The sequence below is a fragment of the Scyliorhinus canicula genome, chromosome 10 (assembly GCF_902713615.1).
Source record: "Scyliorhinus canicula chromosome 10, sScyCan1.1, whole genome shotgun sequence".
Classification (NCBI taxonomy): domain Eukaryota; kingdom Metazoa; phylum Chordata; class Chondrichthyes; order Carcharhiniformes; family Scyliorhinidae; genus Scyliorhinus; species Scyliorhinus canicula.
Window position 1 is genome coordinate 163,592,116 of NC_052155.1, and position 25,743 is coordinate 163,617,858.

General features: G+C 48.6%; 1 protein-coding gene across 4 annotated transcripts in view; it reads left to right on the plus strand.

Moving 5' to 3' along the window:
* neto1l (neuropilin (NRP) and tolloid (TLL)-like 1, like) overlaps positions 1–25,743 on the plus strand; it is a 376,641-nt gene that overhangs the window by 267,732 nt on the left and 83,166 nt on the right. For all 4 annotated transcript variants that reach the window (XM_038810066.1, XM_038810064.1, XM_038810065.1 and 1 more), the window contains one exon: positions 10,379–10,492. In XM_038810066.1, coding sequence (XP_038665994.1) covers positions 10,379–10,492 — 114 coding nt within the window. The remainder of the gene's footprint in view (positions 1–10,378; positions 10,493–25,743) is intronic.

Consider the following 25,743-nt stretch of genomic DNA (forward strand, 5'->3'; position numbering starts at 1 on the left):
CCAAATCTGCTCTCGCACAGGTGCTTGTTGGCAGTCATTGATGTGGCCCTCATGGCCTACAAAACCCAAAGGATGTTCACCATCAGCATCTCCTCTGCCAGAGCAGGCCTTTATGCAGTCTACCTTTCACACTGCTGAAGTGACAGAATAATCAGCAACAGAAGCTAAAGCTTTAATAAATGCAGCAGGAAATTCACTTGGCTGATCATAAAAATGACAAGATGTGAATGTATTGCGAAATGTAAATGTACCCTGCACTTTATTTCAAGCTTACGTAGCCCATTCCTCTCCTTTGTAGCCTCTTGTTTTGTCTTGAAGAGAATAGTATGACCAGGGTAGAAGACATGTAAAAGGGTTTAACTGAGATGGACAGACTGTGTGAATAAAATCCATGGAATCCCTATCGTGCAGAAGAAGACCATTTGGCCCATCGTGGCTGCAACAACCCTCTGAAAGAGCACGTAAACTTACCTAGGTCCACTCCCCTCTCTACCCCTGTAACCCCACCTAACCTGCACATCTTTGGACACTAAGGGTCAATTTAGCATGACCAATCCACCTAACCTGCAATCTTTGGACACTAAGGGGCAGCACGGTGGCGCAGTGAGTTAGCCCTGCAGCCTCACGGCGCTGAGGTCCCAGGTTCGATCCCGGCTCTGGGTCACTGTCCGTGTGGAGTTTGTACATTCTCCGTGTGTTTGAGTGGGGTTCGCCCCCACAACGCAAAAGATGTGCAGGCTAGGTGGATTGGACATGCTAAATTGCCCCTTAATTGGAAAAAATGAATTGGGTACTCGAAATTTAGTAAAAACAATCTTTGGACACTAAGGGGCAATTTAGCATGACCAATCCACCCAACCTGCATTTCTTTGGACTGGAAGGAATCGGGAGCACCTAGAGGAAACCCATACAAATGCTGGGAGAATGTGCAAACTTCACACAATCACCCAAGGTTCGAATCAAACCCAGGTGGCAGGCGTTGTGAGGCAACGGTGCTAACCACTGTGCCACAAAGTTTGTGTTTGGTTGGTGGTGGTGTATTTATTATGAATTATGCCTTCACACACTCAGGTTATCTCTGCCGTGCCTGTGTGAATCCATCATGGGACTACTCTGGCAGTGAGGTATGTGGCTGCGGAACCCTGGTAATCTCAGGAACCTCCTCTTCCTCCTCCTCATCATCCGCTTGGGGCTTTTCACAATAACTTCATTTGAAGCCGACTTGTGACAATAAGCAATTTTCATTCATTCATCCTCCTTAAAGCTAATTCTCTGATTTTATACACTCTTGACGGTAAAATCAATTCCTTTGATCTAGAGCTCTGTGGCCATCCCTTCTGTCCTGTTGAGGCACATTTAACTCTGGCGAAGCGAGCTGCTGTTGTGTTTTGCTGCTGCGGGTGACATTGGTGTTGTTATTGTTCATCTTCCTCCTGTTATCTCCGGTGTTGCAGCTCCTTTAACTCCTCATTAGAGGTGCATGGTGTAGCTGCATAAGCTGTCCCTGTGCTGTGCTGAAGGCTGCCAGTAGGGAGGTTCAGATCAAAATGAACAAATTGTGTGAGAGAAATGGCTCCCAAGAAGTTGAAAATCTCCTGTCATGCACTGAAAACACACTCTCAAAACAGGTCCCGTGAGCCCTAGCCAATCACCTTCGCAGCACAGCAGCTCTGCAGTTTCCCGGATTCCTGGCTTCCTAGCCTGCCTTTTTCGTTGACCACTGGCTCCCTGCTGTGCTGCCACCCTGGTGCCAATGGCGAGTCCCACTCAGCTTGGCGAACCCACACACTGGCTGTTTAGGTTTCCCAGAAGGCCTGAGAATGCACCCCAGCGAAAACTGGAAGTCGTACCCACTCATGCCCTATGAGATTTGGCAAAAAAGTTCACATCACAAACCATTTTTAAAAATATTTAGAATGCCCAATTCATTTTTTTCCAATTAAGGGGCAATTTAGCATGGCCAATCCACCTACCCTGCACATCTTTGGGTTGTGGGGACGAAACCCACGCAAACATGGGGAGAATGTGCAAACTCCATACGGATAGTGACCCAGAGCCGGGATCGAACCTGGGACCTCAGCGTCGTGAGACACCAGTGCTAACCACTGCGCCACCGTGCTGCCCCCTACATAGCAACTATTGAGTAGTGATCACAAGCCTGTGCCTGTCCACACGCTGGAATACATTCGCAAACACCACTTTATGTTTCTTCACATTCCGTGCCACCTTGGCGAAGAGCTACCTATTACTAAATAATGTTGGAGTAGGAAATAAAATTAAACATTTAACACTCACACACACAAGGAATATGTTTGCTGTATACCATACATTGGACTTTACCTTCCAGACACAAAATTAATTCATCCCATACCACAGCTGGGATTTTCTGCTTAACAAGAAGCAGGTTCATGTTATGTCAATTCAAGAACCGTGCTGCAGAATGGCATTCTACTTGTTGCCGTTACCGTCTGCAGACTCCTCTCACAACCCTAGATTTTCCTTCTGGAATGTCATACATGAGCTACAAGAAGTCAAGTGATTGGCTGGTCTGGTCGCTGAGCACACATTATACAAATGTACAGCTTGTGCAGAGTTAATGTTATGTTAAGCCTAGCCACTAGAGGGGGCTAAGGGACAGTACTATAAATTGGGTAGCACAGTGGTTAGCACCATAGTTTCACAGCTCCAAGGTCCCAGGTTCGATTCCCGGCTTGGGTCACTGTCTGTGTGGATTCTGCACGTTCTCCCTGTGTCTGCGCGGATTTCCTCTGGGTGCTCCGGGTACCTCCCACAAATCCCGAAATAAGTGCTGTTAGCTAATTTGGTCATTCAGAATTCCCCCTCTGGGTACCCGAACAGGCGCCGGAATGTGGCAACTCGGGGCTTTTCACAGTAACTTCAATGAAGTGTTAATGTAAGCCTACTTGTGACAATAAAGATTATTATGATTATAAATTGCACTGGCTCTTAAACTAAGGGTAGGAGATTGGACTGGAGCTGAACAAGATAAAATTCATAGTTATAGATGCATAGATGCAGAGTTACTTAAGGTATAATAGTTATAATTAGTAGATAGAGATAGCGTTAGTGAGTGTAGTTTAACTCTTACATGGATGTTTGCTATTCAGAATAAGAATCAAACTCAAATGTAATAGTGTTAATAAAATTAGTTTACTTCTTCAAAAGAGTTTTGTGTGTCTTTGTGATCACTATGCCTTCCATCCTGGAACCCCTCACAAAGATCACCACACAACCCTTTCACATTTTGGGTCTGGGTGGCGATGCTCTGTTTCATAGTTGGCAATCGATCATATTAAAATTTAAAAAGCCGCTCCTGATTCGACGCTAAGGATAATAAATTGTTCTCTCAATTGTAGGAGACAATAGGATGACTGGCACGACAAGCGGAAATCTATACTTGGTACATTTGGAAGATGTTTTGTAGTTGTGTTGAAGGTGCTCTGTTGCAGCCAATTAAAGATTGTAAAACTAGACTCCGTAGACCGCAATGCTGGAAATCAATGCGATAAGTGGATAAGTATTCAGTTCCCCAGAGGTGACATCTATGATCTTCGTGAATAGGGACAAATAAATGGCAGAAAGAATCATCAATTTAAAACAAACATGTGAAATTTTCTTTTGAGAGGAAATACATTGAGTGGATGGTACTTGTTTTCCTGTTGCATGACCTTAAGATGTAATCATAACTAGATAGAAAAAGAATATGCCACAGCAGAGTAACGTTACCTTGAATCTTGATGTGCAGAGGTCATTCATTATTTGTCTTGCGGTGGCTGGTATGATTGATGCTGGAGTTTAATTGTTTTTGAGACTGGAGTGGTGATATATTCCTATGGAAAGCCTTGTTTCCCAGTGTGTCAAATGTAGGGCAAGATTACTGAGAACTGAGATCGGCTGAGAAGCAATGTGTTCATCGCCCAGCAATGGAAATAACACAGTGCGGAAAGATTTAGAATTATTGTCACGTACACTGAGGTACAGTGAAAAGTATTGTTCTGCGTACAGTCCAAGCAGATCGCTCAATGCATGAAAAACATTAGGGCAGGGGCAGCACGGTGTCGCAGTGGGTAGCACTGCCGCCTCACAGTGCCGAGCACCTGGTTTCGATTCTGGCTCCGAGCCACTGTCCGTGTGGGGTTTGCACATTCTCCCTGTGTCTGTGTGGGTCTCATCCCCACAACCCAAAGATGTGTAGGGTAGGTGGATTGGCCACGCTAAATTGAGCCTTAACTGGAAAAAAAAGAATTGCATTCTTTAAATTTATATTAAAAAAAGAGAAACATAGGGATAGATACACAATGTAAATGCATAGACACAGACATCAGGTGAAGCATGTGGGGTGGGATTCTCCGAACCCCCTGCCGGGTCGGACATTGGCCGGTGGCGGCGTGAATCCCGCCCCGCCGTTCCGATGCCGGCTGCCAAATTCTCTAGCACTTTTTTTGTGGTGCGGAAGGGGATCGCGTCGGTCGAGGACCGTTGGCAGAGCCCCCCCCCCGGCGATTCTCCGATCCCCAATGGGCCGAGTGGCCACCTGTTTTCGGCCTGAGCCACCGGCGTGGATTAGACCAGGTCCGAACCAGCAGGACCTGCCTCTGAGGGCGGCTGCGGAGCCCTCGGGGGGGGGGGGGGGGGGGGGGGGGGGGAGGATCCAGCCCCGGGCGGGGCCCCACGGTGGCCTGGCCCACAATCTCGGCCCACCGATCTGCGGGCTGGCCTGTGCCGTGGGGGCACTCTTTCCCTCCATGCCGGCCTGTGCAAGGCTCCGCCATGGCCGGCGCGGAGAAGAAACCCCCTGCGCATGCACAGTGATGACACCAGCGGTTCTGTGCATGCGCCAGAACACACTGACGCTCCTGCGCATGCGCCAACTCTCGCCGGCCGGCGGAGGCACTTTGTCGGCGATTGCGGCGGCGCCAACCCCTCCAGTGTTGGCCGAGCCCCTGAAGGATTCCGCACCTTCCAGGCGGCCCGAAGCTGGAGTGGTTCATGCCACTCCTTGGCGTCGGTACGGCCCGCCGCCGGATACCTGAGAATACCGGCTATGAAGTATACTACTACTCAGTGCAGTAAATGCATGGAGAGATCAGTTCAGTCCACAAGAGGGTCATTCAGGACTCTGGTAACAGCAGGGAAGAAACTGTATTTGAACCTGTTAGTGCGTGTTCTCACACTTTTGTATCTTCCATCCGATGGAAGTGGTTGGAAGAGAGAATAACCCAGGTGAGAGGGGTCTTTGATTATGCGTCCTGCTTTCTCAAGGCAGCCAGCGGTGTAGACAGAATCAATGGATGGGAGGCATGTTCACGTGATGGACTGCAGCCAGATAGGATGCTTCCTATGGTGCATCTGTAAAAATTTGTAAGAGTCATTGTGGACATGCCGAAATTTCTTAATTTCCCCAGGAAGTACACACGCTGTTGTGCTTTCTTGGACAGCCTGAATTAGAGAGCGGCAAAATACGATGACTTGCTCAATAAAACAATGCTCCAACTTTGTGAATCTTCACTCACTCACATATTTGGAAATGTAATTGTAAGTTTACAAAGATAAGCAATGGATTTTATTTATAGTTGAAAATTAAGCTGTGTCAGTGGTTGCTCGACTGTAGTGTGATCAGAGCACCATCTAGTGGTTCCCTAGTTTAGTACAAGCATGCGAACATTCACCGAGGAATTGGACTACATAGCACCTGTCTGCTTATCCGGTGCAATGCGACTACCCAAGGTTCCAAAACGGCATCCAAGATGCATGCGTATTCTTCTGGAAAAAAGTGCACCATCACGGTGTAGGAAGGAGACTGTGCAAGTGTATCACACACATTACAATGTTGTACCAGAAAGTTCACCGAGGAACATGAGAAACACGTGCATACGTGGGGTGCCAGGTGCTATTTACTGCGCCTACATTGCCTTCCATGTTCCTTATCAAAATCCTGGAATGTTCATCATTCAAAGGGAATTTTGGTTGCCTCATTGTGTACCTGTTTTGGAATCACCACCAGCAAGCACAACGCACAGCTTTGTCTCTGATTTCCTGCTATCAGTTATGGCTCGTTCATCCTCTGCCCGTCTCCATGCCCCCTTTATTCCAACCAGCTTCCCAAGTTTAAAGCTGGCTGCTGAATGCTTAGCACTGGTTGAGTGGTTAGAACCTGTTAGCGGGAGAGGATCTCAAAGAAATCACTCAACGCCCAGGGCTACTGATCCTCGCGTCAAACTGTTTATTTCGCCGGCGGGGAGATGGCATCTGTTAAAGTCCCAGACCATCTCTCCAAAAGGAAAACTTCCATTCTTATACATTTTTCAAAACAGCTACACAGCCCATTTTGGCTGGACCTTGTTCAATAATATTGGTTATAGATTACATACATTAGTTATATAGCCAATTAAATTTGACATTGCGTAAAGTGCATTGGTATCTTACCAGCCCCTAACTTCATGAAGAGGTCATTCATACTAACTGTTAAAATTATCTTTCCTGTCCGCATCGGTGACCTTGGGCTGGCGAGGATGAACAATGGCTTGTGGACACTGTTTATCACTCCTCTGTGATGCCTCCCTAGCCTCCCATGCATGTCTCAATCATTCTTGTCTCCCTGACTAACTCTGCTGTCTGTAATTCAATGATGTTATTTATACCATTTGCAACTTAACCCAGCTCATGGTTGTTCAGGAATGGGGCAAGTTCAGCTAAAAGCCACCTTGTCGTGTCATGCGAGAGTACCTTTTAAGAAATGGAGGTTTATTGATTAGCTGTACTGGGTGTACCTTTAAGAAATGGGTGTTTATTAGAGAGCTGCAGTTATGTTAGAGAGTGGGTAGAGCTAGGCTGTCTGCTTTACTTTCGTTTTTGAGCAGGCTGCTATAGAGTGAGTTTTTAGTTTCGTTTTCAGAGAGAAGAGCTGCAGTGAAAGCCAGCAGATGTGCATGGATCTGTCTCCAAATCAATTGGGTGATTTCAAAGTGCTGACTGTTCTCAATGCTAAATTTAAACCTGATCTTTGTGTTAAAAAGGGTCTTTCGTGTTCCAGATGTTGTTTGGGAATTTATTAAGGGTTGTCTATCGAATACTGTATTCTTTGGGGATTTATTGGTGTTGATAGTTGTTAAGATGTTTACTGTGGATTTATAAAGTGTTAACTGGTTTCATAAATAAACATTGTTTTAATTTAAAAGTACTGTAGATTTCTGTTTGCCTCACACCTGCAGATTAAGCCCCATAACCACAATCTATTAAAAGTTGTGGGTCAGGTGAACTCCATGATACCCTTTAGGGTTCTTGTGGGCAGCACGGTAGCATTTTGGATAGCATAATTGCTTCATAGCTCCAGGGTCCCAGGTTCGATTCCGGCTTGGGTCACTGTCTGTGCGGAGTCTGCACATCCTCCCCGTGTGTGCGTGGGTTTCCTCCGGGTGCTCCGGTTTCCTCCCACAGTCCAAAGATGTGCAGGTTAGGTGGATTGGCCATGATAAATTGTCATTAGTGTCCAAAATTGCCCTTAGTGTTGGGTGGGGTTACTGGGTTATGGGGATAGGGTGGAGGTGTTGACCTTGGGTAGGGTGCTCTTTCCAAGAGCCGGTGCAGACTCAATGGGCTGAATGGTCTCCTTCTGCACTGTAAATTATATGATATGATAAACCCTGGCCCATAACAGTCTCTTCAGTATTGCTGGCTCAGCTAACAACCATTTTTTTGTAACTTCTTTTTAATTGCATGTCTGTCCTTTCTGACATTGCTAATTCTTAGGTTACAAATTCAGGTTCATTGTTTATACAATATCTATGCTTACAAATTGCCTCTCATACAAGCATCTAAGCTAATGGGTACATTTTGTCTAAAAACCTTCTTTCTAAATATGACTTCAACAGCATCTTTGCTTCACAGCGCCAGGGACCCAGGTTCAATTCCAGCCTGGGTCACTGCCTGTTTGTAGTTTGCACTTTCTCCCCGTGTGTATGTGGGTTTCCTCCGGGTGCTCCATTTTCCTCCCACAGTCCAAAGATGTGCAGGTTAGGTGGATTGGCCATGCTAAAATGACAAACGATTACGTGAGGTTACTGGGTTATGGGGATAGGGTGGGGGCTCTTTCAGAGGTTCGATGGGCCGAATGGCCCCCTTCTGCACTGTAGTGATTCTATGATTCTATGAGTGACAAGCGTTATCCCCTGCTGACATGGCCATTGACCTCAGTTAGGCACTCAGGTACAACTGCATGACAAACATAAAATGGGAGCCATGCTGCTACAAGAAAAATTACTGTGAAAACAAACAGAATCTTCAAACAACTCTACCAAAGTTCGAGCCGAATATTCCTGCTCTTATACTCTGGGTTCCAACCAATAAAGGAAAGTTTCCCATATGCCTTCTACACCACCTTATCCCGCACTCTCCTGCTTCCTTCAACGATCTGGCGACATGCACTCCGAGGTTCCACTTTTCCTCTATGCTGCGCAGGAACCTAGCATCTGCTGTGTATTCCCTTGTGCGTTTGTCCTCTATAACTGCACTCCCTCACGTTTCTCTGGATTGAATTCCATTTTGCCACTTTTCAGTCCATCTCACCAGTTCATTGACATCTTCTTACAAGCAGCAGCTGTCTTCCTCGCTTTTACCCACGGAGCCAATTTCCTTATCAACTACAAACTTCTTAATCATGCCCCCCTGCATTTGAGTCAATGTCATTAACCTAATGCTTGCCCGGAGAGGTAGCTCATAACTTAATCTTAATGAAGTTGAGTGAGGTGGAGAGGTTTCGCGTGGGAATTCTGGAGCTCAGGACATGCTGAAAGCATATTCGTTGAAACTATGGGGTGAAGGAAATGAGGGATGGTCAAGAGGCCAGAATTAGAGTTACAGAGTGTTTGAATGTGTGAGAGGCTGAAGAAGGTTGGATTGATGGCCCAGAAGGAAAAAAAAACATTTTGGACCAGTATGCTCATTTCCCCGTTTTATTGGTGTCCCATTTTAAAGTACACAAGGCTAGTTTAGACCAGTATCCTCACTTCCTTGTTTTCCTTTTGTGAGGGAGAGGTGAGGCCGTGGGGAGGTTGAACAAGTAGATAATTCAAATTGGATGCAAAGGTTGCAAACAGCCTGCTTCAGCCCGAGAGTGTGCCCAGCGATGGGGCGGAAAGTGGTTTTAGAACAAAAAACATTGCATATGTTTATTTAGCATCTTAACAACGCTTCAGGGCACCATAAAATGCTTCATATAAAATCAATCGTGAAGCATGGTCACTATTTTGCAGTGAAGCGTGGCAGCTAACTCGTACAAAGCAAGGACTCTCAGTAATTAGTGAGTGAAAGACCTATCTGTGAGAGAGGTGCTGAGAGAGCAATATTCCTGGAAAATCTACAGCACTTTCTTGTCTTCTTTGAATTATCTCACCGATTTTTCATCCACTTGGTGACTTAGTCAGATTGCACATTGATGCAATGATCTGGTCCCTATTATAGTAATAATATAATAATCTTTATTGTCATAAGTAGGCTTACATGAACACTGCAATGAAGTTACTGTGAAAAGCCCTCGTCGCCACATTCCGGCGCCTGTTCGGGTACACGGAGGGAGAATTCAGAATGTCCAAATGATTTAACAGCACGTCTTTCGGGACTTGTGGGAGGAAGCCGGAGCACCCGGAGGAAACCCACGCAGACACAGGGAGAACGTGCAGACTCCACACAGACAGTCACCCAAGCTGGGAATCGAACCTGGAACCCTGGCGCTGTGAAGCAGCAGTGCTCACCACTGTGCTACCGTGCATCCATATTTGTAATGCACAAGTTAAAAGATTTTGCTCTCGAAAACAAAATACAGGAGTTTAACATAATCGTTTGTTTTATGTTTTTAACATACTGCTGGCATTTTGATTTGCCGGTATGAAATGGTTTGGGTTCTGGAAAAAGGAACGACGCTCTCAAAGAAACATAGGGGGTGATCTGTAACTAATCGTTCAAACTTTAAAAATGTTTAATTTTGCAGCTTTTCAAATGGTGTTGCAACATTGCATTATTATTATCATTGGCAAAATGTTTCCAAAAGGGGTTCAAGTCCTTTGTTTCCAAAGGGACAGTTGAGCTGGTCAGTGTGCCTGCTTCTGTGTGGAAAGTTCTGAATAACTTGCCTAACCGCCATGTAAGGGGAATCCACCCAGCCAGAGTGACCAGAACCGAGCATGTAAATATTCATCAGGTTTGGCAATGGAGTAAGGGAATGGAGAAAAATAAATTTCAACCTGCAGTCAGCGAGGGCCGATTGTTGTCGGAAAGTGTCCGCTTCTCGGTTTATGTCTCACCCTCCACGGCACGTGGATGCATTTGAACTCACCTTTGTTTATCCTGCTTTCTTTTCCAGCCCCCTGTGAAGGTAGCGCTTTCTTTTGTCACAGCAACATGTGCATCAATAACACCTTGGTCTGCAATGGCGTGCAAAACTGCGTATATCCCTGGGATGAAAATCACTGCAAAGGTAAATGGCTTGCTCCCTTTTTCTTCCTGAAGAAATTGTCCAGCTAAAATCTGTGTGGACTGTCTTCCTTTTTCAACTTCCCACATCTTCAGGTGGGATGTGGACTTCTATTGGACCGTGCCATGTAGAAAATTAATCTGTAGTTTTGGTTAATTATGTTCCTATTCAACTCACCGACCTTGGGCTGCATAAGATCCATTTTGACTCTTGCTGTGTTTTTGTTCCCAATGGAATCACTGTTTGACTTCCTGCTGAAGTACAATGTTGTCACATGCACAGATCCATTGGGGAGGGACAGTTGATTACCCCATGGATCTCAGGGAATATGAGGGGCGCGATTCTCCGCTGCCCACGACAGGTCGGAGAACAGTGGGAGGGCGTCGCCGACATTTTTCACGCCTCCCGCTATTCTCCCCCCACCCCCCCACGGCCGCCCCACGACACGAATCGCTGCTCGCCGTTTTTTACGGCGAGCAGCGATTCTCCCCAGGCCGATGGGCCAAGTTCCCAGGCCTTTACGGACGTTTTTACGGCAGCAAACACACCTGCTTGCTGCCGTCGTAAAAACAGCCGCAACATGCCCGTTCTGGGCATTCAGGGCCCCGATTGGCACGGCAGTACCACGGCCGTACCAAGGGGGGCATGGGCCCGCGATCGGTGGGCACCGATCGCGGGCAGTGCATCCGTAATGGACGCACTCTTTCTCCCTCCGCCGCCCCGCAGGATCAGTCCACGGGGCGGCCGAGGGAGATGACAGCCCCGCGCATGCGCGGGTTGGAGCCGTCATCGTGCGCGTCAGCCGGCGTGACGCTTGGCGTGCGGACTTAGCGACGGTCGCTAAGCCCGCAATGCCGTGCTTCATGGGGCCCCGCTGCTAGCCCCGCCCGGGGGGGAGAACCGGGTCCCAGGAGGGGGCGCGGAGGCTGCCGTGAAACACGGCCAGTTTCACGGCAGCCTTTACGACTCGCCGCATTTGTGGAGAATCGCGCCCGAGCTCTCTCGATAAGTGGCGGGGTGGGGGTGCTGCAGGGGAAGTGTTAATTATCTGTTGTATAAATGGAGCCGGCGGGTTACATACCGGCTGGAGTGAAGACCAGTGGTGAAGTACTGGTGCTGCGTAAATATTAGTGTAAATAAAGTTATGTTTCATTTGACTCAAAATCTCGTGTTGGACTCTTCGTGTCCCTCACAAAACATAAAAAAACACTGGAGAGAGAGAGAGTGAGATCTCCCTAATATTGATCACGGCGATCCGCTGATTAGCTGACAAGAAAAGGGTTGACGGTCGAACAACTTGTTGCGGGTAACCGTCAAGCAGTCTCAACCTTCTGCATCATTTAATTAAAGAGCAGACAGTGGCCTGGATCCATAGCACAAAGTGGTTTGTTGTCTTGATTCACTGACCGATAAGCAGAGACATGTAAATCAAATTGCATCTCCACAGACAGACTACTCTTTGATTGTATTGTACAAATCCTGTCCCACCCCATACTGTTTACAACTTTCGTGTATATCCACGGCATTTTCAAGGTTGAACTGGGTCTGAAAGAAAGCAACACATGCTGCTTGACCTGCAAGAGAATAGAGGTTGGATCTTGAAACAGTGCTGGAGTCTTCTTAAAAAATGAATGTTCTGACTGCACAAGGCAATTCAGACTCTATAAAGACTGGAGCAGGACCGGGCAGAATTTACCTGCGTTCCCCATTTGAAAAGCGAACCGTGATTATTATTGATGGAAGGTTTCGGGAGGGGAACACTGGAATCAGGAGCAGAAGGAGGCAACTCAGCCCTTAGAGCCTGCTCTGCCATTCAACCGATCTTGGCTGATCTCTTCCTGTTCTCAAATCCACCTCCCTGCTTGTTCACAAGGTCCTTTAACCTGTTCTCTTTTTTTAAATCTGAAAAAAATTTACGTCCTTCTTGAAACCATTTAATGATTCAGATTCCACTGCACTGTGGTTCAGCGGGTTCCACAAATTCACCACCCTCTGAGAGAAATAGTTTCTCCTCACCTCAGTTCCTAATCTCCTGTCTCTCAACCGATATCTGTGACCTCTCATTCTGGATTGCCCTTCAAGGGGGAATAATTGGTCCACGTTTACTTCATCAATCCCTGTTGGTATCTTAAATACCTTATCAGATCCCCTCTCATCGTATGAGCCCAAATTGAGGGAAATGGGTGTAATCCTGTTCCTTAAGTCAATCGGAAATTAAAACTGGGCTGGAATTTGACAGGAAATGAGGAAAGGCGCAGGTATTGAGGTCTAACACTGCCTTAGCTGTCCCAAAGGGAGATTCCTTCACTCTCCATCTCTCCCGGAACTTCTACTCGCTGCACATTCCAGTTTGTTACATTGTGTGGGCGGGGGGGTTGTATGGTGACGGAGTGGGTCACACAACCTTGTCCCCTATCTGGCTCAAAGCAACATCACTTCCTGTAGCTGCCTTACCCAAGCTGGTCTGAAGTTCCAGGAAGTGACAGTAAAGACTTTGATGCAACAGCAACATCTGAATAGGAACGCTCGGAATCTGAAACAAAAACAGAAAAGCCCAGAAATACTCTTCTCGAAGAAGATCACTGTTCTGAAACGTTGACTCGCTGTTTCTCCCTCCACAGTTCCTGCCAAACCTGCTGAGTATTTTCAGTATTCACTCTTATTATATAAAGACGTTGATGTCTGCCTGTGGAGGGAGAGTACAGTTTCCTATTCATATAGTGGCTTTCATATAGTTAATAGCCCCAATGACCTTCACAGAAGTGCTATCAATAAACACAGAGTCAAAAAGCGAGATATTAGGCCAAATCTTAGAATCAAATGTTCAGGTTTTCTGGCCCCCTTGCGCTGTGGCGGAGGCGTTGGCCATCAGCGGCATCTTTTGGTGTTACCGATAAAAATGTTGTTTTGCGTTCCTCACCCATTATAAGATACGCCCCCCCAATGATGAGAAAATGAAATCAGCTGTGATCAAGAGGCCAGAATTGGAGGGTCAAAGGTATCTCCAGGAGTTGTAGAGCTGGAGGAGGTGACAGAGATAGGGAGGGGTGAAGCCAGGGAGGGAGTTGCAAACATGGATCAGAGCTTGACAGTCAAGGTGTGTTGCTTAATGGGGAGCCAATTTAATTCAGTGAGCAGAGGGATCATTGGTGTGTTGGGGTTTGAACAGCTATCACGGAGGTCCTATATTCCCTGTTGGCACATAACATCCATTTCAATATGTAACGTGGATCAAGCCTAGAAGGATGCCCGGGCAGCGGGGATCGCCGCCATCGCCAAGATGCTCCAGATCTAGGGGGTGATCGACGAGATGCATGTTTCCCTATGAGCACCGACAGATAATAGGCCACTCTTCACAAACTGAAAGGGATTCCACTTGATGAATGTACAGCTAGTGTGTGACCATGAGATGCGCATCATGCACATCTGTGTCGGAAACCTGGGCAGCGTGCACAATGCCTTCATCCTGGCATACTCGATGATTCCCGGCCTCTCTGAGGTGCACCCTGGCTGTAGGGTTAGCTCCTGGGTGACAGGGGCTATCTGCTGCGGTCATGGCTGATGATGCCTCGCACGTGTACACAGACCGAAGCAGAGACCCGGTACACCGACGCCCATTCCGCAACCAGGGGCGTGATCGAGCGGTGCTTTGGGATCCTGAAGGTGCAGTTCAGGTGCCTGGAAAGCTCTGGAGGGGCCCTTCAGTAAGGTGCTGGGAGGGTTGCTCGTGTCCTCCACAACATCACGCAGCAGAGGGACGATGTGCCAGAGGAGGAGGATGAACACTAGGTCTCGTCCGACGTGGAGGATGTGGAGGATGGTGAGGGTGGGCAGGACATGGGGCCTGGGCAGGTACAGAAAGCCACACAATGTGTGCACCAGGGCCAGCAGTCCCATTGGTTCCATGGGGGGGGGGGGGGGGGGGGGGAGGTGGGAATAGGGGGGTGGGCACCAGAGTGGGCTGCGCTGGCAGAACTGCGGTCCCTCTGTCATGCCTAAACTCAACGTCCGCCCATTCCCACCACAGCGCACCCCGTGTCCCCTCTACAGCCAGCCCAGAACAGCCCATCCCTCAAACTCATCTGACAAAGCACTGAGGCAGGTTGTAACATTACGTACAGGTGTTCAATGGGAAAATATATAGACAGATACTCTCGACTGGAGTCGACTGGAGTAACTTTGCCAAAACCATGCTCTCGACTGGAGTAACTTTGCCAAAACTGCGGGGACGAATTGGGGTTCATATCATCGTTCCGGATGAGCCTGAACAAATTGTCTCGGTGCCAGAATCGTGTGTCAAGGTTGGAACTGCTGGGGTTCAATCCGTAATCGTCGGGCGGTGGGTCTGGGTCAGGGGCTTTGATGTAGGTGATCTCAAAGGGGTCACTAGAGTCGTGCTCGGAATCGCTGGGAGTGGGGCCTGGTACAGGGGGATAGTCGTAACGTGGTGTGCTGTGGTTGTCGTCAGTGCTGTCGCAATCACTGTCGCTGTCGCTGCTGGTTGGGGGCGGGGAGAGGCGGAGTCGTGTGTCTGGGGGCGGGGTTGAAGTTGTGTCCAAGGACGGGCTGGGCTGGCTGGGGGAGGGTGGGAATGCGTCTTCTGTGGGCGGGGCGTGCTCGTCTGTTGCTGCGAGCAGGATGTGGTGTGTGTGGTTATTCTGCGAGCCATAAGCCTTGAGCTGGTTTATGTGAAACCACGCAGACTTTCCAATGGGATATGTGATCTTGTATACGGAGGGGCTTACTTTGTCCAAAATGGAGTACGGACCTGAGAACTTTGGAGAAAGGAATGAACTTGGGTTGTATAGGGAAAGCATCACTTGCTGCCCTACTGCAAACTCAGTGGCGTGCACTGTCTTATCGAAACAAGCCTTGCTCTGTCTCTTCCGTGTTTCCAGTTTCACAGCTGCTGCGAGTTGGGCTGCTTTAACGTTCTCTACTAGCTGCTGTACAGCGTTTTCATGTGTGAGGGCTGTCACTGCGGGGCTGGCCAAATCCAATCCTAATAAATATTCTGTCCCTTTCATGGGGTGTCTGGTCATGAGAGTGTGGGGGTGTATCCTGTGGACGTGGATACCGTGTTTCTTAAAAACATTAACGCAAATGGGAGAACTGAATCCCAGGTGCTATTATTTGGCTGTACCATTTTCCTGAGGGTGACCTTTAATGTCCTGTTCATTCATTCGACGATACCACTTGACTGGGGGTGGTATGCAATATGGAATTTTTGGGTCATACTGAAAATTGTGAGGTCGTTTTTCATAACTCGTCCTGTGAAATGGGAGCCTTGATCAGACTCCATACTGCGGGGGAGTCCCCATCTTGTAAAGATGTGGTGGGTTAGGATTTTTGCGGTTGTCCTTGCCATATTTGTGCGTGATGGAAAAGCTTCCACCCTTTTTGTGAAGGTGTCGATGACCACCAACACATACGTATATCCATTTCTGCAAGGGGGTAGGGGTCCTATGAAATCTATCTGGAGATTAGTCCAGGGGCCATTAACGGGGCGGGTATGACTAAGTTGGGCCTTTTTTGCATTTCTGTCCGGATTGTTCTGGGCACAGATTAGGCAATTCTCTATGTAGTGTGTCACGTTGGCTTTTTAATTTGGCCACCAGCAGAGCGGTCTGAGGTGGGCTAAAGTGGGTTCAATTCCCTGGTGCCCATGATTGTCATGGAACTGGCAAATGAGCTGGCTCCTGTCCTGCTTTGGTACTACATAAATGCTGTCCTTCAGAATCACACCGTTATGTGTGGTTATAGAATTCTTAAACTTGTCACAAGGGGCTAGGAAGGATCCCCTTAAAACTCCCCTGAGCTTCTTATCCTGTTTCTGAGCCTGAGCTAAATCCTGTATGTTGGTCTGTGAGACCTGATCTGCGTGTACTGAGGTTCTCTCGGGGGTGGGGGTTCCAAACATAACCATGTCTGGAACCTGCCTTCGCTAGGGCGTCTGCTTTAACGTTACCGGGGGGGGGGGGGGAAGAACGGTGGTGACTGCGGACTTTAACAATGCCATATTTCCTGTCCTTTGCCTGCTTTAAAATATGGCGGAGTAATGGGGCTGAGGGTAAGGGTTTTCCGTCTGCGGAAACAAATCCTCTTTTTCCCCACAGGGGTAGGAATTCCGTGAGACTATTACAGACATACAAGCTGTCCGAATAGATGCCTGCTGGGGTGGGGAACGAGTCGGGGTGGTCCACTATATATGCAATCGCTGCCAGTTCTGCTGCCTGCGAGCCTAAGTGTCCTGGCAACCTTAGGGAAATCTCTTCTCGGGCGCGTCCCTGCGCGTTCTCTACATAAATGCCGCAACCTGTTATTCGTTTGCCATTCAGAACTGTGGAGGAGCCATCCACATAAATTTTCAGGGGTGCGCACGTGTCTGTGGGCTGGGGTCTCTGGGGTGTGCAATCTATTTTCCTGGAAGGTGTCTTCAGAATGAATAGGCCTGTGTTGTGCTGTGTGGACATAATCTCACATTCATGAGGGGTGCCTGGGTACTGTAAATTGTCTGCAAGGAAAGTGTGGGTCTTTGTTCGTTTAACTGTGATGTCCCATCTCTGTAAAAGAAGGGTCCAACGGGCTGCTCGGATTTGGCTAACTGCCATCTTTCAGTCGGCCGTCTAACAATAGCTGTGTTGGGGTGTGTTCAGTGAGGATGGTGATGGGGTTGAGTCCTGTTATGTATGCAAAGTATTGTACTGCCCAAAAAACTGCGAGCAGGTGCCTTTCACAGGCAGAAAATCCTTGCTCGACAGGGTCTAAAACTCATGAGGCGTATGCCACGGGTCGTAATTGGTGTTCCTGGAAGAGCACGGCTGAAAGGGTTCGGTCGGTGCTTGCTACTTCGATAGCGTACGGGGATAGCGGGTCTGGGACCTGTAGTGCGGGGGCTGTGCAGAGTGCTCTTTTTAAGGCATCCACGGCATCTGTATGCTGTGGAAGCCATTTCCAAGGTGCCTGCTTCTTGAGAAGGTCAGATAGGGGCGCTGCCTTCATGGCAAAACCATCAATATGGTTTCAGCAGTAGCCAACCAGTCCTAAAATGACCGGAGGGCTGAGACATTGTGGGGAAGGGGCAATTTGACGATCGAGTCAATCCTCTTTTGCTCGATCTCGCGTTTACCATGCGTGATAACTGTTCCCAAGTATATCACCTTTTCTTCCAAAATCTGGGCCTTTTTGAGATTTATCTTACAGCCAATTTCTTTCAGGATTCCTAGGAGTTCTGCAAGAAGCGAAATGTGCTCTGCTTTTGTTTCTGTCTGTAGTAGCAGGTCATCTACATACTGGACCAGACATTCGGGACGGGAAAATTTTCCAATCCATTTGCCAGCTGTCGGTGGAAAATCGAGGGGGAGTTGTGGAAGCCTTGTGGAAGGCACGTCCACGTGTACTGCTGTCCTTTAAATGTGAATGCGAATTTCTACTGGCACGCTTTAGCCAATGGAATGGACCAAAAGCCGTTACTAATGTCCAAAACTGAAAATAATTTTGACTGGAGTCCCTGTTGAGCATGGTCTCGGGACTCGTGGCTGTGGTGGGGGCTGCTGCTGGGATTACTTTGTTCAGTTCTCAGTAATCAATGGTCAGTCGCCATGATCGATCCGGTTTCCTGACGGGCCAAATCGGGGCATTGTTCGTGGAGGCTACTGATCTCAGTACGCCCTGGTCTAATAAGCTGTCTATCACTTTTGAGATTTCTCTCTCTGCTTCCTGGGAAAATCCGTACTGCTTCTGGGGTCTGGGGTCAGGATCTGTGATCTGCACAGAGCCAGCCAATCTGCCACAGTCGTGCTTGTGCTGTGCAAATGCTGCTTTGTGTTCTTGCAGGACTGCCCTATTCTGTCTGTCTGTACTAATGGTTCGCGGGTCGAACCAGAAGTCTCCTACGGAGCTGATCCTATTCTCATACTCTCCTACTGTGAGCATGGCGGGGGCTCGTGATGTCTTTGCCATTTTCCATACACACTTATTGACTGGATCAAAGGAAAGGTGTGACAGCTCATAAAATCGATCTCTAAAATATTTTGTGCTGTGTGGGGCTGATCAACTAACACTATGGGGTGCTTGGTTGTTATGTTACCGATTTGTATCGCGATGGGGGCTGTGATGTGTCCCTGTTGTAAGTGACCTGTAAAGCCGCTGAGTGTAATGGTGTCTGTTGTGGGCCACGTGTCCCTCTGGAACATCGTGGAGGAATTGAGTGTGGTGCGGGACCCTCCTGTGTCCCAAATAAATTCTATGGGCTGACCCGGGACTTTGCCTGCTACGACCGGTCGCCCGGACCTATCCCAAAGGGTGTCGCAGTCCCAAGTTGGGGAGCCCGAACACCGTCAGTCTGTGCCGTTCATGTCTCCAATGTCTGAATGGGCGCTAACACTAAGGATAGGCTTTGCCCTATTCCTATTTAGGGTGCTTGCCTGTTGGATTCTCTGTTGTTTCTGTGGCGTGTTGCACTCTCGTGCAAAGTGTCCTAACTGTCCACAGTTATAATACTCCTGTGATTTGGGCTGGGGTGGGCTGTACCTACTCTCATTTACCCATACGGGGTTCTGGTGCGCTTTAACTGTATGCATGCCTGCATCTGCCTGCTCCTCCTTGGGTTTGTTAAATGTTTGTTAAATGTGCTCCCAAGCGCGGGACAACCTTTTCAAAACCCACTTCCCATTGTGGGCCTCATCTGAGGGGTCGTAATTCGCGCAAGCTCTCTGTCCTGCCTCTGTTGCATGGGAGACCAGGATTCAAGTCCACTTGGCCATGTTATCTGCGGACAAATGGGCGCGGGTTAATTCTCCAAAAACTGCTGTGAAGTGTATCCACAAGCCTCCTGCAAACACTGTGGGGTGCTCTGTTTTCTTTTGCCTACATCTGTTTTGGCCTTCTACTGGGTCTCCTCTGTTGTCGCCAATCGCATCAAGGATCGCTGTGTGCATCTCTTGGAGTGTGCCTCCTGCTACATTCTGTGGGTCGGGAAGGGCTGCCACGATTGAAGTGTCGAGGCTTAAAACTGTGAGCTTTACCCGCTCTCTCTCGTCCAGGCTGTACATGGTGGCCTGCTGTTTTACGTTAGCGAAAAACTGGTGGGGGTCTGAAGTGGGGAGGAACGGTGTAATTTTTCCACACACGTCCTGTAATTGGGTCACGGTTAAGGGAGTTGTGCAGAGAAAATCTGCTTCTCCTTCTGCTGCGGCTCTGCGGTGTGTGGTTACCGGGTTCATGGGGGTGTGTTCTGCCTGTTCAGTGGGGGGTTGGGGTGCTCTCCTTTTCTGGGGTGTCTCCAGCGTACATGCTCCATGTACGTATCTATGGGCCGTTTCATTTAATTACTGCCAATCGGGGCCGTTTTCCTGGTCCAAATAGGGTCCGACTGTACTCTGAAAGCCATTTTGAACTGAAAGCAGGGATTGCAATTCTGCAATTTGCTTCTGGCACTTTGCGTGGTCTACGGAGCTCTGCCTTTGTTCCGTTGTGGAAGCATGGAGTGCTCGTAGGGCTGCTTTTAAATCATTCAACTGTTTCTGCAATGTTTCTACCTGCTGCTCGGTTTCCTGTCTTACCAAGACCGCACATTGTGTGTCCTGGTAGGCCTTATCATACTGTGCCTGGAAGCTACTTAAGTGCGCAAGATAAGAGTGGTGTGCCCTCTTGGCATCATCCATCTCTCTGTCCTTTACTGCTAACTTCTTTCTCAAATCTCTGTTCTCCTCCTCAATCTCACTCACGTCTTCCTTCCTGGTTCTATCTCTCTCCTCTATCTCTCTACGGAGCGTCCGAACGACCTCCTCTGTGCCTCGCAATTGTGCCAGACAGGACACGATTGCCATCGGCTTGCGAGCTTTTCCCCAAGCTCTTCTTGTGGCTCTCTGTCAGGTTCTCCGACCAAGTATGTCCTATACTTCCGGGACCTGTTTCCTCATTAGCGCAGAATTCACTCCAAAGGGGCCATCCTTTCCCTTTGAGGTATTTCCTAATTTCCTCTTCCCAAATGGGACACTGTCCTACTCTACTGGTCGCTGCAACCTCGAATTCCTGGGGATTCATAAGGCGTTCCCTTGCCTTCATTGTCATCTTTCCTTATCTCTGGGTTCTCTCCTAAATTTGGAACAGGGGGTGTTAAAGCGGTGATGTAAACACGGGTACGGCGTACGCTAATATCTGGTCTACGAAACTCCCGACAGTTTTACGCAACAAAATCTCTCAGGTTTATCTTATATCCCTGTTAGTACGCATGCATTAACACACTTCCGAATTCTGGAGGCTTGATCAGTATTGATCAAACACTTGTGGTTTTTCTGTTTCTAATTGGATTTTTAATTCAAATTTTGGGTTCTCTCGGAGTGGTGGGGCCACTTCTAAGTCGAGTCCCATCAGATGTCGCCAGTAAATGTTGCTCGTTATGCTCTCTCCTTAATTTGCTCTGTTTTAATAATACTAGCTCAAGAGTCGCCAGGTATCCTTTCGATACCACCACAAGAGTCAAAACCGAATACTGATCAAAGATTCAATACACCAGTTAGTAAGTTTGAAATCAATCCACATTTATTTACACACTCAGTCAATTATACTCATGCACAAACTCTACTCACTAAACTACCACTACTACTAAAAGCCTATACTTAGCTTTGGGTGCCCACTCAGTCAGAGGAACAATGGCCGTTGTCCGGTTCTGAGGCTGCTGGCATCGATCTTGTATAGAATAGTAGCTAGGAGCGCCTATCTCGTAGCGTGCGTTGACTTTAGACTTACTTGTCTGGTGCTTGGCGGGTCTCTCGTCGCTGAGAGCCAAGGCCAAGATGAAGAAGACGAGCCCGATCTATCTTGGGGGCTCCTCTTTATACCCCAAAGGGGCTTCGCGCTCTTTTGCGCGGGCCTTGAACTTGGCCCCAATTAATTGGACCATATCCTAATCATCTGTATTGATTTTCTCCAATAAAGGGGTGGCTGCCTGATCGCTGGGCGGGCCCTAGGTGACCGTTGGCCTGCCTTTGTTTTAGTCTCCACTGGTGCCGGGGAGTCTGCTCTGGTATCGTTTGCTTAAATGTTTCTCTTTTGTCCCTGGATATAGCTCATTAGTATGCTAATGGCTGGCAGTATCGGTGTTGTCTGGGAGCTGCAAACTTCAATCCACAGACAAACCTTTTCTTAGCATTGTCCAATTTTCCCTTCATTCTCTGCAAGTGTCCATTTTGTAAACGGGACGTGGCCACCCCAGGTGGCTACATATGGGGATAGGGTGGGGGAGTAGACTTGAAAGAGTGCTCTTTCAGAGGGTCGGTGCAGACTCGATGGGCCGAATGGACTCCTTCTGCACTGTAGGGGTTCTATGGACAGAGAAAATGGCAAGGAAATGCGAACCAGTACTGGTGTAATTCAGGAAAAGTAATCAGGTTATTCACCAGCTCACAGATTCAGGTACAACCACTTAATGCCATATTTATCGGCATCTTTGGTAGCCCTTATTTTAAATTATTCTGTTTTCTCACTGCTCTCATTGGTTGGAAGCTTTCTCACATGATTACCATGAGCTATACAATTACACTCTGCCAAATAGTTTCATTTCCAGGTGGCAAGCTATTCTCACCATCCTGACCCAATTTGGCAACTGAACAAAATTTGACAAGATATTGGCACATGACAATGCCAGCTAGAATTGTTTTACTGCGCAACAGCAAGTCTCTTCCTCCAAGAGCATCCATCAGGCCTGTGAGACTTGTAGCAGGGCTCAGAATTCTCAGGGTCACAGATTAATCTGTGGAAATGCTCCGATTTGAAGTCAGGCAGAATGCCCACTAGGATGCCAATTGAACCACTTAAGTGGCCGATTAAGGGCTGCTTCACATTGTGTTGACATCTGCTTCTCTTCCTTCTCATCCTGTTTAATTCAAACTGTATCATGAAAATCTTCTGCACTCCTTGTACTGAAGTGACAGGTTCCTCGACAACCCATTATAACATCCTTCCTATTTCACCAGAGGAGGTAGAACAGAAGAATGAAGTAGGGCATGGTATATGTGCTCAGCCTGAAGGCAAGGCCTTGGCTCAATTTAACTGCTCGCTCTAGCTTGAACCGTTTCCGTGGTACTTTTTCTTTAAGTGGTGGTATGCCATTGCATTCTGCTTCCTAGGGCAGCGAGAGGAGCAGGTCCAAAGTCTACTTCTGCCGGGATGGGAATCGAACCTGCACTTGTTGATGTCATTCTGAACCACACATACACATTTCCTCATTTCCCATTATTAAATCTTCCTTCTCATCCTCTAAAGGACCAACGTTTACCTGAGCTACTCCTTTTCGTTATATATATGTATAGAACATTTGCCAACTGTTTTTATATTTTCAGTAGTTTACTCTCATAATCTACCTTACTTTTCTTTCTAGCTTTTCTCGTGATTTTCTGTTGACCTTTACAGATTTCCCAATCCTCTAGTTTCCCACTAATCTTTGCCACTTTGTATGCCTTTACTTTCAATTTGATACCCTCCTTTATTTCCTTAGATATCCTGATTTATCCTTTTTCCTACAGTCCTTCCTTTTTACTGGTATGTACCTATTCTGCACTGTGAAAAATCTCTTTGAAAGTCCTACACTTTCCTCAATTGTTCCACCACAAAGTCTTTTCTCCCAATCTACCCCAGCCAATTCCTTCCTCATCCCATTGTAGTCTCCCTTGTTTAACATTCCAAGTGGCTAGTCTGATCAGGGATCTCTCGCCACTATCCCCCTTTCAAATCTGCTCTTTCAGGGCAGCACGGCGGCGCAGTGGTTAGCAGTGCTGCTTCATGGCGCCGAGGTCCCATGTTTCATCCCGGCTCTGGGTTACTGACTATGTGGCGTTTGCATATTCTCCCCGTGTTTGCGTAGGTTTCACCCCCACAACCTAAAGATGTGCAGGGTAGGTGGATTGGCCACGCTAAATTGCCCCTTAATTGGAAAAAATGAATTGGGTACTCTAAATTTATAGGAAAAAAAAATCTGTCATTTCCACTATGGGGAATTATCCAGGTTCCGAGAACTGAGGCCCATCCAAGATGGCCGCTAACCCCATCCCGAAGAAACCTGGGCCGGGATTCTCCCCTACCTGGTTGGGCGAGGGGTCCCGGCGTAGCGGAGTGGCACCAACCACTCCGGCGTCGGGCCTCCCCAAAGGTCCAGAATTCTCCGCACCTTTCGGGGCTAGGCCCGCGCTGGAGTGGTTTCCGCCAGGCCGACTGGCACCAAAACCAACACCAACGGCCTTTGGCGCTATGCCGCCCGGTGTCGGGGCTGGCCGAAAGGCCTTCGCTGGTCCGCGCGTGTGCCGGTGCGTCAGCGGCCACTGATGCCACCACTGGCGCATGCACGGTCGGGGTGTCTCTTCCGCCTCCACCATGGTGGAGGCCGTGGCGGCGGCGGAAGAAATAGAGTGCCCCCACGGCACTGGCCCGCCGGCCGATCGGTGGGTCCCGATCGCAGGCCAGGCCACCGTGGGGGCACCCCCCGGGGTCCGATCGCCCTGCGCCCCCCCCCCAGGACCCTGGGGGCCCGCTCGCGTTGCCGATCCCACCGGCACCAGATGTACTCCAATTCCCGCTGGCAGGAGAGGCCTGTCAGCGGTGGGTCTTCAGCCAATCACGGGCCGGACAATCGCCGCGAGGGCCCGCCATTTGGCGGGCCGTGATTCCTGCTCACGCCGATTCCCGGGTGGCGGAGAATTCCGGCCAGTGCGGGGCGGGATTTACGCCGGCCGCGGGTGATTCCCCGACCCTGCGGGGGGTCGGAGTATTCCGCCCCTGGTCTCAGTCAGCATTCTACCCCCTCCCCCCCCTCCCATCGAACAATGCTCCCTCCTTTCCATCCTCCTCCCCCCACTAAACAAACATGGCTATGGGGTGGTTTTGGGGGAGGGTCGGTTGGGGGGGTGTTTGGTTGGCGAAGAGGCCAATTTACGGGTCAAACGTACTGAGTTTGAAATTTCCATGGGGAAACCCACCTTTCCTGTGACAGGTCAGCTCGTCCCCACCACAGGAGGTCCCCCACCAAACAAACAAGTTAGGCACATCTGTCTAAACAGATCCAACAGGCTGTAGCCCCTCCCCCCATCTCACTCCTGATCACTAATTAAGACTTAACTGCTGGTGAGGTTGCCCCCCCCCCCCCCCCACCACCCCACCTGGGCCACACTAAAGAACAAAGACAAAAGAGAAGCTCTCCCACCCGCCCGCCCAAGTTGCAAAAGAATAACCAACACCACAGACATTATAATTCTCAACATCCCACCTTGGGCCATATACTCTCCATATCCTGCCTTAACCATGACCCCCAATTTCATTGGCCCCCTTGTCCCTTTCCCAACAATATTTACCTTCCAATACAGAACAATAAACTCCAAATAACCAAAAATATATACAGAATATTGAAACATCCCAAACAATCCTGTCCCATCAACACCCAGTAAAGTCCCATTCAAACCCTTTCAATTAAGTCCAAGTCCTTGTTCCTTGACAAAAGCCTCCACTTCCTTCGACAATCTTTTGAGTTATACGTAATTCTCAACATTGCGGGTACACCACTCTAAAATGCACTCCACTTTTATATAGCACCGATTTCACCTATTAAAGGTCGCACACCTCTTTGTGAGCTCTGCCCCGACAGCTTGATAAATTCGGATGCTGCTTCCTTCCCACCTCACGTTCCGGCCCATTTCAGGACTTCTTCTGGAAGCTGTGGATTTGGATTTGTTTTATTGTCACGTGTACAGGGTAAAGTGAAAAGTGTTGTTCTGCGTACAGTCCAGACAGATCAACGAACTATCAATGCCCATGGGGTTTCATCCACCCGAGGCCTTTGCCAGCATGTTCGGTGGGCCCTTTCCAGCTCAGGAGAGGACATCTGTTCTTCCCCTCGCCAACATCTTGGCAAACATGTGGGAAATGAGACCTCAGGCCCTCCATCCCCTTCAGCAACCCCATGATCCTGAGGTCCTGTCTCCTCGAACTGTTCTCTAGGTCCTTGAACTGCCCAACCCCCCTCCCCCGATGTACGACATTTCTGATGTCCGCTTCCCCCGATGCCTGATCCCTTTGATATCTGCCCTCCCGATGTCCGACACTCCGATTTCTGATCCTCTCAATATTCTATACCCCTGATGTCCAATCCCCTTGATGTCCGACCTTCCCAATGTCCGATCCCCCCGATGTCCAATCTCCCCCACCAGTGTCCTACCGATACCCCCAAGGTCCAACCCTCCTGATGTCCGACCCCCAATGTCAGA